The sequence below is a fragment of the Tupaia chinensis genome, unplaced genomic scaffold (assembly GCF_000334495.1).
Source record: "Tupaia chinensis unplaced genomic scaffold, TupChi_1.0 Scaffold000450_1, whole genome shotgun sequence".
NCBI classification, from domain to species: domain Eukaryota; kingdom Metazoa; phylum Chordata; class Mammalia; order Scandentia; family Tupaiidae; genus Tupaia; species Tupaia belangeri.
This window is the reverse complement of record NW_006159956.1, coordinates 615,785-628,960: the sequence shown is the minus strand read 5'-3', so window position 1 is coordinate 628,960 and position 13,176 is coordinate 615,785. Positions and strand designations below refer to the sequence as shown.

The following is a 13,176-nucleotide window of genomic DNA, read 5'->3' as shown; positions in this document are numbered from 1 at the left end:
AAAATAATTGTTGTTAGCCATACAGAAAACCCCATCTGGGGGACATCCTATACCTGCTACTGTCTTTGCTAACTAGCTGGAAACCCTTTTGTTCAACAATGTAACTGCTTGCATAGAAACTTCACTCCTCTCAGAAATAATTAATCTGCTTGATTCAGCTTCTGTAACTGCTTGCATAGAAACCCCTTGTAACTGACTCCCTATAAAATGACTGCTCCAACTTTGGTAGAGGCTACAGTTCTGACTCTTGCCCCAAGCCTAAGGCTGTAGTCACTGGCCAGCTAATAAAGTTTACTCCCTTTAAACTTAATCTGGCTTTGGTGGTTGTTCATTCGGTAGCACTTTACAACGCTAGAGATGCCAGTTCTGAAACCAAGAATGTGTAGAAAGAGCATCACCAAATCTCCCTCTTTGCAGAAAAGCAAAGCATTTCTCCATTGTATATTAGCATCTTATGCTCTGCAAATCCAAGATGCCCTTTACTGATAGCCATTCAGTTTCCCTCTTTGGAGATAGTCAAGACAGTGATGCAAGTGGCAGTGTGATCCTAAACTTGGAGAGGATCCAATTGAACTACTCTGAACCAAGCTCAGATGGTCTACCTTCTGAGTATACTCAATCAATAGAGTTACAAGTCATTTTCATATTGCCAGGATGTCTAAGGAAGCCCTGGAGCAGTACCCAAGGTCTGGAAATTGCTGCTTTATAGCTCCTAGACATTAGTCTCTGTGTGTGTGTGTGTGTGTGTACATGTGTGTAGTGTATACGTGCATGTGTGTGTGCTGTTTTAGACAGGGTCTCACTGTCATGATCTTCCTGCCTCAGGCTCCCATGCACTACCATGCCCAGACAGTCTCCTTTGCTTTGGAAACTAGATCTCATTATTAAAGAAGAGAACATCTCGCCTTCTCAAGCACCCGCTATTGTACCCAAAATCGTATTCTTTCTTAGTGCTTTATTACAGAATAGAGAAACAGATTGAAAGAGAAAGAAAAGGGGGCCGGCAAGTGGCATGGTGGATAAGGGCGCTGGATTCCCACATGGCCAACCACGGTTCGAGTCTCAGACCTGGTGGCTTGCTTTCTCACTTTCCCTCTTTCACTCTCTTCCTCTGTGTCTTTCTGATCAAATTAAAATAAATAAATAAATAAAATGAATGAATAAATAAAATTAAATAATTCTTTAAAAAAAAAAGAAAGAGAAAGAAAAGAAGTTGATTTCATAGTAAACATAGTACAGCGATTCTAAACATTAATGTGTATCAGAATCACATACAGTGGCTGGGCCAGTCAGTGGTGTGGTGATTAAGGTGGCTGGATCTCACATAGCCAACTACACGTTTTGAGTCCTGGACCCAGCAACTTGAAAAACATGGTGGGTACATGCCCAAAATCCCAAAAGGAGAAATAGAGGAGAAGGGATTACAGTCTGACTGTCCCCCATGGCGGCGGGATGGGTGTGGAGGAGGTGCTCTCTCACTTTTTCTTCATCTTTCTGTCTCTCTTGGGCAAGCACACACATCCTCTAGCCAAAAAAGAAAAGAATAAAACACCTAGAGTGGCTAATAGAAAACAAAGAGGCCCCGGCTGATTGTAGAATAGAGCCTGGGGTTGGCCCACCCCAAATTCTCCAAATTTGAGAACCATTGTCATAGTATAAAACAAAGAGAGCAATACAGTAGACAACATTAGAATTGTTTTCATACATTATGCCACTGCGTCAGCTGTAACTCATTAATTTAGCAAGTAAGTAGTATATAAGTAGTATATGTGAAAACTATTGTCCCGGGACCAGCAGTTGGTGTAATGGCTATGTCACTGGATTCCCATGTAGTCAATCACGGTTCGAGTCCCAGACCCGGTGGCTTAAACTCACGCAGGGCACATGTGCGTGTATGCCCAAGATCCCAAGAGGAGAACAGAGGAGAAGGGATTGCAGCATGGCTATCCCCTCTGGGGGTGATTTCTTGCTTTCTGTCTGTCTCTCTCTGTCTTTCTGGCGAGTACACGTGCCATGTAGCAAGAAAGAAAGAAAGAAAGAAAGAAAGAAAGGAAGGAAGGAAGGAAGGAAGGAAGAAAGAAAGAAAAGAAAGAAAGAAAACAATTGTCCCATAGATAGTGAAAACTGGAATTTCTGTACTCCTTGGAACTTCTAGAGCTTAGGAAAAAGTAATGCTGTTAAATGAAATCTAGTGAATTGTTCAGTAAAATACCATTCTGGTTTATTCCATAAATATATTTCATTTAATCTTCACAGCTACTCTATGAAATAGACATATCCCCATTTGACCCAAAAGAGAAACCTAAGTACAGCAAAATTTAGTGATTTATTTTGTATCGTGCAACTAACAATATTAGAGAGACACATTTTGAACCTAGACGGGGTGGCCCCAAAACCTGACTCTTTTCACCAGAAGGTGCATGTACTCACCAGAGAAAGGGGAAGTGAGAAATCATCCCCTAGGGAAGATGGCCATGCTCCAATTCCTTCTCCACCTTCCTTTTGGGATTTTGGGCATGCACACACCTGGTGTGTTTCAAGCTTCATAGTATAGGATTTGACCCATGGTCGACCATGTGAGAGTCCAAGGCCTTAATCACCACACCACCTGCTGGCCCCCAAAGCCTGTATCCTTAACCATGATTTTGTACTGCCTTCAAAGATGAATGAACTGTAGCTTATACAAAATGTACTTCATAATGAAGGATATAGTTTGGGGTAGTATTTGAAATTAAAACCATCACCATATAGGGACCTGCAGGTGGTGTCCTGGTTAAGAGCACTGGACTCCCACGTGGCTAACCATGGTTCAAGTCTTGGACCTGGCGACTTACCTTCTCACTCTACCTCTCTCTCTCTCTCTCACTCTGTCCCTCTGGTCAAAATTAAAAATGAATAAATAAATAAAGTTTAATAAAATAATTCTTAAAAATAAAATCATGTACCTTTTCTGAACTTTTCCTTTTATCTTTCTGTAGGAACCAGGATTCCTGACTGCATTTGAATATAGTGAAAAGAGGAAGATGGTTTTCCATATCACCACTGGGAGTCAGGAATTCGAGTGTGTATTTCACATTTTTATAACCACTAAGCACCATCTTTGGAATAGCATGTTTGTTTTCCTCTATCTGGTTTAATATCTTCTTTTGAAGTAGTTTTGTTTTGTTTTTATTGTTGTTGCTATTTTTTAAAACATCAGCTGAAGCAATTTCAGACTGCTTATAGGAACAGAATTAAACTTCTTATAAGAAATTCAGACCCAAAATATAAGTAGTCTTTGAATCATCCTGTGTTAATCTACACATCACTTTTAAAAGTCAGTTTAGGGGCCAGCAGGTGGTGTGGTAGTTGGAATGCTGAGATCCCACATAGCTGACCATGGTTCAAGTCCCAGACCTGGTGGCTTGCTTTCTTGCTCTCTCTCTCTCTGGTCAAATTTAAAATAATAATAATTATAATGATAAATAAAAAGTTAAATAAAGAATTCTTTTTTTAATGTCAGTTTAATTTTATATTTCTTTTCCTTCTCCATTAATGAAGAAAATCTCATTTCACCTTTTGGTTTTACTTAGAAATCAGTTGTTAGACTGTATATTTTAGAAGAAAAGGTCCAGTTTTTTTTTTTTTTCCTTTTCATTAACCCCTCTTTGTTTTGTTTATTTTTTAATTTGCCAGAGAGCATGTGCACTCATCAGAGACACAGGGGGAGAGAGAGAGAGAGTGAGAAAGAATCCCCCATGGGGAATGGTCTCATGCAATCCCTTCTCCTTCATTTCTCCCTCCTTTAGGAATTTTTAAGCATGTATGCAAACAAGTCCAGCATATTTCTCAAACTGCTGGGTCTAACACTCGTTCTACACTGTTGACTGTGTGAGATCCACTCACCTTCACCACCATGCCACAGGCTGGCCCCATCTGCAGCAGTTTTAACACCCGTTTATTTCTGTCTTATGGTTCCTGATACATAGTCAATCATCATCTCAATGTAAGTTTTCTTCCCTATCTTAACTAGGCAGAATTAGTTGTTCATAAGTTAGAGTGGTAGCAAAGAACGATTAGAACAAAAGTTCTTAAATACCAAATATATACAGATTATTGCCCAATTTAATATAAAAATAGTAATCCATGGATTTGATAGATGTCTCTATATTTAAATCTCCCTAGATTTAAAAGCACTATTTCCTGAGTTTGGGGACAATAATATTAAATCAGATAATTTAGGATACCCACCCAGGTGAATTTTGGTGTTATCGTTTCAGCTGATTGAGACTGTGTATCAACCAAAAATTTTGTCTGAGATTTTCAGAGCTATAGCTAGTAAGGGTGATTTTTTTCAACACAGTAAGAGACGGTAAAATTTTCTTTAATAGTTGTTAGGCCTATAGGATCTCCAATTGTGTGACCTCCAAATGGGGTAATCTCTTTACCCATATCCTCTGGATTTAAATTGTGCAGGTCAGTATCTAGATTTTTCTCTTTCTTTCTTTCTTTCTTTCTTTCTTTCTTTCTTTTTTGAAAGAGGTTTTTGCTATAGGGTATGTGTGCTCACCAGAGAGATAGAGACGGAGAGACAGTAAGTGAGAAATCACTACCTAAGGGGGATGGCCATGCTACAATACCTTTTCCTCCACTCTCCTCTCAGGATTTTGGGCACGCATGCACACACACTCAGCATGAGTTTCAAGCCTCCGGGTCTGGTACACAAACTGCAGTCAACTACATTGGAGTCCAGCAACGTAACCATTATGCCATCTACTGGTTCCTAGATTTTTCTTTTTCTTATTGAAGTCTGCAGCCTTGACTCAGTTTTAGGATAACTTCAAATTTGCTTCAATTTACATTTAAATTGCTTTCTAACATATGTGAATGTAAATTTGTTGGATTATCCAATATCTCTTAAGACTTTGTCTGATCTGTAGTCACATCCGAAATGACATGCTAATAGTAAAAATGTTTGTAAGTGTTCCTACCAGGTTTTAGCACAGTTACAATTAATATTTGTTGCTTTTAGTGAATGAATGAATGAGATCATGACTTAAATTTAGTATCATGAATATTAAATGCTCTAAAACACTGGGTAACCAATTAAATATATGCTGTCAAAATCTGACAGTTATTTTTCTAACGCTAATATCTTGGAACATTTTCTATTCTGACATGTTCTCCATAAAATTTGATTTATGTAAGATACCAACCATGGTGACAATCACTGGATTCTCATATTTCTCAGTATATTTTAAAAAAGCAAATATTCAATTTGATTTTTATAAATAGTCCCAGTACAATATGAAAAACCCAATTAATAACTAAAGCATTTATTCTAATTCCAATTAAATTATAAAGAGTAGTGAGACATAAGGCCTTACTAACATTTTTACTATTGATACCCAGAAATAAGAACAGCAGGGCTTATTAATTGTTTTGTTGATCCACCTGTCCATACCTAGTAGAACTTATGGTCTGAACAGGTGGAGTGCTATTTGTTCAGACAAGAATTCTGGTTCATGTTTTATAGGTAAGTAGGTGGAGGCTAGGTTACATAGGTAGATGTGGTACTAATGTTACAAATACTTTCTCCTTTCTTGACATCTGTTTTTCTTCCTGTTTTTTCTTTCCCTTTTATTTATAGTAAGTTGCTAGGAGGTGGAATCGAAAGCATGGCAATCACAGAAGCTTTTGGAGGTAGGCAGAGCCTTAATATTAACAACCAATAGTAAATTGTATCTGTTCTGGAACTTATTATTAAATCTCAATTATAATACAGGGTCATTCTGGATTACAATGAAAATATATTATCAATGTTAACAGATATGGCTTATTGGCCTTTTTCATCCTTTTATTTCTGATTCCTACGGAAGAGATTAGAATTTTTCCTCATTCCTTGAAAAGGCAATTGAATAATGAGCACATCTTATTTCTGTGTAATACATGTTCATGAACATAGAGATTAGATTCTCTCTTAACTAGTTATAGTTTCTATTCTTTTTAAATTCATGTATGGCTATATTATATACTACACCTAACAATTTTAGTATTTGTGGTCCTTGGGGGGAACTAAACTTGTGTTTTGTTGTTGTTGCTGACTTGGAGAATTAATCTGGTTTCCAGTACTTCTATTTACTCTGTCTTAGTGGCTTATCTTCTTGTGTATTTATTGATATTTATGAACTTATTACTTGATTGTAATCTATGAGAATTCAATGGACCTAAATTTGTGAGTAGACTTTTTCTCCAGAGAGAACTTGCTTCTGCTCATAACCAGGAGGTACCACCTATTAGAGAGACTACTTCAGCTCCCCCTCGAGGATCTCAGTTTAGTAAAGGAGGCCCAAGCTTTTTTTCCTGTGGAGAAAATTATTGTATGACTATTACTAAGGAAAATTTGGTATAAAATAATTTTTATCAAAAGGACAGTTCTGTAAAAAAGTTGTGTTTTTTTTTTTTCTATTGGTATTTATATGTGCAGAACCCATTTGTGACCAGGAGGTACTTTTTGACTGACATTTGACTGTTGGAAGAGAAAACAATATTCTGAGACCATGTTTTATTCTTAATGAAAATATACAAAAATTCTGTGTAGTTCTGTTTTTCAACCAATTTTTCTTTATTTAACAGAATTTCGTACTGGGAAAACTCAACTTTCTCATACCCTCTGTGGTAAGAATACCTAGCAACAACAATAATACAATAATAATCATAGCATCACTTACGACACATCTACTATGTACCTACTACTTAATGTGCCATCTGAACAAACTTACAAGAGAGACTAAGAGGATAAGTAAACTGCTTTAAGAGGATAAGTAAACTGCCCATGGTTACACACACGCCAGACCCAGCGGCTTGAAAAACACCAGGCACTTGTGCATGCATGCTCAAAATCTGGAAAGGAGCATAGAGGAGAAGGAACTGAGGCGTGACCATCTCCCAAGGGGATGCTTTCTCACTTTCCCTCTTCCTCTCTCCAGCAAACACACATTTCCTTTATAAAATTAAGAATAAAAAAAGAAAGGTAATCAAAATGAATTATATTAGCATAAATTATATTTGAGATTATTTCTTATAGGAAGAAAATTAGTAATATTTAAATTCTACTTATGGGACCAGCAGATGACATAGTGGTTATGTTGCTGGACTCCCACATGGTTGACTGTAGTTCAAGTTCCAAACCCAGCAGCTTAAAACTTGTGCCAGGTGTGTGTGTTTATGTGCCCAAAATCCCAGGAGAAAAATGGAGGAGGGACCATCAGTTAGTGTAATGGCTATGTCGCTGGACTCCTATGTAGTCGACTGCGGTTCAAGTCCCGGACTCAGTGGCTTAAATTCGCCGGGCGCGTGTGCTTGTGTGCCCAAGATTCCCAGAGGAAAATGGAGGAAAAGGGATTGCGGTGTGGCCATCCCCCCTGGGGGGTGATTTCTCGCTTTCTGTCTCTCTGTCTTTCTCTGTCTCTCTGGCGAGCACACACACTCTATAGCAAAAATCTCTCTAAATAAATAAATTCTATTTGCATTCTTTTGGAGAGCTAATTTTCATTAATGTCTCCCATTATGAAAGATATTGAAATTCTTTGTGCTGCCAGAGTACTTATAATTTCACCATTGGTTAGTAATGTGAACATATAGCATGCTGTTTAGAAACTGAAGTATTGTTAATCTTTGCTGAATTTACTGAAGAATAGCAACCAACACAAATCTTATGTTTATTTATACATTCATTTGTACAAAGTTCATTCTATTTATACTAGTTTTTTAATTGCTTCTTAGTGACAGCTCAACTTCCAGGAGCAGGTGGCTATCCAGGAGGAAAGATTATCTTCATTGATACCGAAAATACTTTGTAACCCTTTTATTTAAACAAATTGCTTACATAATAGTATGATACAGTGTCACTACAAAAAGTTTGTTTGAAATATATTGTTTTTGTATTGATCCCATAAATGAGCAATAATGGGAAAGAATCTAAGGAGAAAGCAATTAGTGGTCAAGTTTTTAGATTACTTTATTTAATAAGGTTTCACTTCTCCACATACTTCTAGTGTAAAACTGACAAAAGGAATACACAGAAGAAATGATATCTTACTCATTTCTTTGTTTCTTTTTTCCTTTTTTGGTTTTAGCTATACAATAAATGAGCTTGCCAGGATGAGAAAGAGGGAAGGTAAGAGATCGTCCCCAGGGGGATGGCCAACCACAGTCCCTTCTCCTCTGGTCTCTTCTCAGGATTTGGGGCATGCATGTACACATTCCCCCCAGTGTGATTTTTAAGCCACTGGGTTCAAGACTCAAACTATGGAATCAACCATGTGGGATCCAGCACCTTAACCTCCACGCCATCTGCTGGCCCTGTCTTTTTAATTTTTAATCCACTCCTTGAAAGATTTTGTTTAATAGATAGAAAGATCCTTGAATCAATCAAAATCAAGACCTAAATAAAGGAAAAGGTATGAAGAGTGCTAAAACACAGAAGGAAGGGACTATGGCTGTGCTATTGAAGGAAGGTGTAATGGCTATGTCACTGGACTCCCATGTAGTCAACTGTGGTTAGAGCCCCAGACCTGGTGCCATAAAGTATTCAGATGCTTGGCTATTGTACACCTAGGACTGTCTAAACACTCAGGGTGTGGAGGCTGGCTTAGCTTTTTTGGGGTCTAGAAGATAGGGTTTAGAGCAGAGATTCAATTGCCTTGATCCCAGAACACAGCAGGACATCAATAAAACTCTTTAAAAAGCATAATTATAATTGAGGGCTCCCAATTTAGGTTCTTCCAGGGATGTCCATTAATATTGCAAAAGATTCTAAAAGATTTAATTTAATTTTATCACTTTTAAGACTATATAAGATAAATGATAAGCTTAAGTGACATAAAAAAGTTCTACCAAAGATTTTGCTTTGTTACCAGCCTGCCCAGAGCAAAAAATAAAAATAATAATAATAAAAAATACAAAAAGCTAAATAAAAAGACTAATTAAAATGGTTTAAAATACACCTACAGGTCAAACTGTGTTGCTTCTTGTTCGGCATTATCCGAACAATATCCACCTTGAATTACAAACATTAAAAATGCTTTCTTTGGGAACCAGCAGTTAGCGTAATGGCTATGTCGCTGGACTCCCACGTAGTTGACTGCGGTTCTTGTCCCAGACCCGGTGGCTTAAAACTCACGCTGGCGATGTGGGCGGCCATGCCCAAGATCCGGAGAGGAGAATGGAAGAGAAGGGATTGCGGTGTGGCCATCCCCCCGGGGAGTGATTTCTCGCTTTCTGTCTCTCTATCTCTCTCTGTCTGGCGAGCGCATGTGCCCTATAGCAAAAACCTCTCAAAAAAAATATATATATATATAAACTTTCTACCTTGTTTAATCTACAAGGTAGGTTACCTATTAATTAGATATTTAGAATTAAAACAATTAATGACAAAATTAACAATTAAAAATAATGCTAAAATATTTATTATTAAGTGTACATACAGAAGTAAAAGCAAGTTATTATTTTGACAAACTCCGAAGGGATCTAATTACATTAAAAAAAAAATCAGCCACAGCATTAAGGGATTTCCATTCTGGTCAGGTAGAAAAAAAAATGACCAGTTTCCGTTCTTTGCAGAAGATGTAAAGATAAACAATGACTGGCAAAGCTAAAAAAACCAGAGTAGGGCTAATCAAGACAACTCTTAAATCCTCAGTTTGATACAGGTATCAGCAGGGTTAAAATATAAAATATTCTCATTTGGTGGGTGGAGAAGCATAAAAAACTTTTAAAAAAACTATCAGATCTTTTGTCTCTGTGTGTGTGTGCACACATACATGTTACATAGCATGTTTTATGTCTATGTATTTTAAAATTCTATTCAATTTATAGAAAAAGTGCTCATACACATTAATTTAAATGTTTTTTAAGTTCACATGGCTTAAAATCTTTGACAAATAAACTGGCTTAAAATATGGTAAAAAATAATAAAGTAGGGAACCAGCAGGTAGCATGGTGGTTAAGGTGCTGGGCACTCCAACATGGTAGACTATGGTTTGAGTCCTGGACCTGGTGGCTTGCTTTCTCACTTCCTCTCTCTCTCTCTGTGTCTCTCTCTGGTCAAATTTAAAATAAATGAATGAATCAATAAGCATTAAATAAATAATTCCTTTTTTTTTGTAGAGGTTTTTGCTATAGGGCGCGTGCACTTGCCAGACAAACAGAGAAAGACAGAGAGATAGAAAGCGAGAAATCACCCCCCGGGGGGGATGGCCACGCCGCAATCCCTTGTCCTCCATTCTCCTCTTGGGATCTAGGGCACGCACGCACACACGCCTGGCGTTAAGTTTAAGCCACCAGGTCCAGGACTCGAACCGCAGTCGACTACGTGGGAGTCCAGCGACATAGCCATTACACTAACTGCTGGTCCCAATAAATAATTCTTTTTAAAATATTATTAAAGTAAAAGTCTTTGTAGTTTCCAACATATACTTTGTCCAAAAATTTATTAAACAGATAACATCATATTTGTCTTAAGATAGTTAGTTTAATAAAATAGTTGGTATTTATATGGTAAATGTTACATAGTAGATATCTGACCAACAACAAAAAAATAGATTAATGACTGGCCTTCTCTAATATTTTGTTTCTTATAAATAATCAAGACATAATAATTTTTAAATTTTTTTGAGTGCTGTTAGGTAAGACTAATTTTCCTAAGGTTCAATTTTTTTTCTCTTATGATACAGTTACAAGACTAATGACTAAAAGTGATAAAAACTAAATCTTTTGAAAAAAATTTTATATGTGATCCATATGTTGGGTTGTTTTGTTGTTATTGCTGAACGTCATATCTGGCTGCTATAGTCTACCATGTGTTCTATAAGATACATGGTAAGTTAGATAGTAAGTTAGCCCTTTTTCATCCCTAAGAAACTTGGAAAACATTTAACTTTCATTTTCTGCTGACTGTTAAGTATTTAAACTTTTTACTGTATTTGACAAGGTTTCTCTAAAATTTAAAATTCTTTTACCTCAGAGTAACTTTTGGATGCTTACAGAGGACCTCTGAAACATCTGAAAGAGGGATATTAGAACCAATCGGACTTGTTTTAATATGTTAAATAATAAGAAAAACATAGTCAAATTGGTAATTAAAATTTTCTTTACATTATATTTAAATTATGTGTATAAATATGTTGTATGGATATGTGTTTGTGTGTGTAAACATGCACTGTGTTCCAAAATAAACTGGGATTCTCAAAAATTTATAATGTGATATTTACCAGTCATGTTATAGGTTATTATGCTAAATCAGTATATGTCATAAATATAGCCAAATTTCTTTTTTAGTTGTAAACTCTTGTCAAATCTTTAACTTTAGTTAGTTCAAGTCTTTTTTTTTTTTTTTTGGAGAGGTTTTCACTATAGGGCACGTGCGCTTGCCAGACAGACAGAGAGAGATAGAGAGACAGAAAGTGAGAAATCAGCCCCCAGGGGGGATGGTCACGCCACAATCCCTTCTCCTCCATTCTCCTCTCGGGATCTTGGGCACGCACGCACACGTGCCTGGCGTGATTTCTAAGCTATTGGGGCCAGGAGGCAAACCGCAGTCGACTACGTGGGAGTCCAGCAACATAGCCATTACGCTAACTGCTGGTTCCCGAGTTAGTTCAAGTCTTAATGTCCATGGTTAATTGTTTTGTTTGATGCTTTTCTAAAAAGCTTTCTTTTTTTTTTTTTAAGAATTATTTTATTTAACTTTATTTATTTATTTTAATTTGACCAGAGAGACAGAGAGAGTGAGAGATGAAAAGTGAGAAAGCAAGCCACCAGGTCTGGGACTCAAACCAGTCGGCCATGTGGGAGTAGTCGGCCATGTGGGAGTCCAGTGCCCTTAGCCACCACGCCACCTGTCTACCCCAAAAGCTTTTTTTTCTTTTTTTAAGAATTATTTTATCTGGGACCAGCAGTTAGTGTAATGGCTATGTAGTCAACCACAGTTCGAGTCCCGGACCTGGTGGCTTAAACTCACGCCAGGCATGTGTGTGTACGTGCCCAAGATCCCGAGAGGAGAATGGAGAAGAAGGGATTGCAACGTGGTCAACCCCTCTGGGGGGGTGATTTCTCGCTTTCTGTCTCTCTGTCTTTCTCTGTCTTTGTGGTGAGTACTCGCGCCCTATAGCAAAAAGCTCTCAAAAGAAAAAAAAGAAAATTATTTTATCTGGGACCAGAAGTTGGCATAATGGCTGTGTCGCTGGACTCCCATGTAGTCAACCGAGGTTTAAGTCCCAGACCCGATGGCTTAGACTCATGCCAGGCACATGTGTGTGTGTGTGCCAAAAATCCTAAGAGGAGAATGGACGAGAAGGGATTGTGGCGTGGCCATCCCCCTGGTGGGGGGTGATTTCTCACTTTTTGTCCTTCTGGCGAGCACATGTGCCCTATAGCAAAAAACCTCTCCAAAAAAAATAAATAAATATATATTGCAGTCGGCCATCTGAGAATCCAGTCCCCCAACCACCATGCCACCTACCAGCCCCAAAAGCCTTTTTTTCAAATGATTATAATCTTAAAGTGTTCTGTCTTTTAAAAATTTCATAAAAAAATAAAAAGAGGTAAAATTAATGTAAAAAATATAAATTCAGTGTTAAACATAGACTCATGGAGAGCTTATAGATGGCCACCTAATTCTTCCTGAGTCCTCATTATTTAAACCCCCTATGCTCCATGACTCATAAAAATAGATAAAATGATCCAGATTAAAATAAACATATATTAATTATTTTTACAATAATATTAATAAGTGACTGCTCTAAAATTGCTAAAATGTCTTATAGACAATGCTTAGTTTGTCAATTTAATATTGAAAAGACAAAAACTACATATACATTTCTACTATCTACATATCTAATATGCCATTTAAATATTATTTAAAGATTTGATTCATTGCCATTTTCAGTACATACTTTTAATTGTGTAAAAACTTTCCCATAAAAAAATGCTGTAACAGTAGTCAAAAAGTTATTTTAAAATGTGTTTCTCTCATGAGAGATTTCTAAAAAAATCTGAGGTGATTAAACTCTGTCAGGCTTTAATACATTATGCCAAAGTGTATTTTCAACAAGTAAAAAATGCTGTTTATAATTCACTGACTAAAAACAAACCCTTCATGGTCCAGAGTAGGGATCTTCTTTTTTTTTTTTTTTT

General features: G+C 37.0%; 1 protein-coding gene across 3 annotated transcripts in view; it reads left to right on the top strand.

Annotated features, from left to right (window-relative positions):
- DMC1 (DNA meiotic recombinase 1) overlaps window positions 1-13,176 on the top strand; it is a 56,122-nt gene that overhangs the window by 6,177 nt on the left and 36,769 nt on the right. For 2 of the 3 annotated variants that reach the window (XM_006155361.2, XM_006155359.2), the window contains exons 5-8: window positions 2,979-3,061; window positions 5,630-5,682; window positions 6,616-6,657; window positions 7,765-7,837. In XM_006155361.2, the coding sequence (XP_006155423.1) occupies window positions 2,979-3,061; window positions 5,630-5,682; window positions 6,616-6,657; window positions 7,765-7,837 (251 nt within the window). The remainder of the gene's footprint in view (window positions 1-2,978; window positions 3,062-5,629; window positions 5,683-6,615; window positions 6,658-7,764; window positions 7,838-13,176) is intronic. The other variant, XM_006155363.2, reaches the window with a different exon arrangement.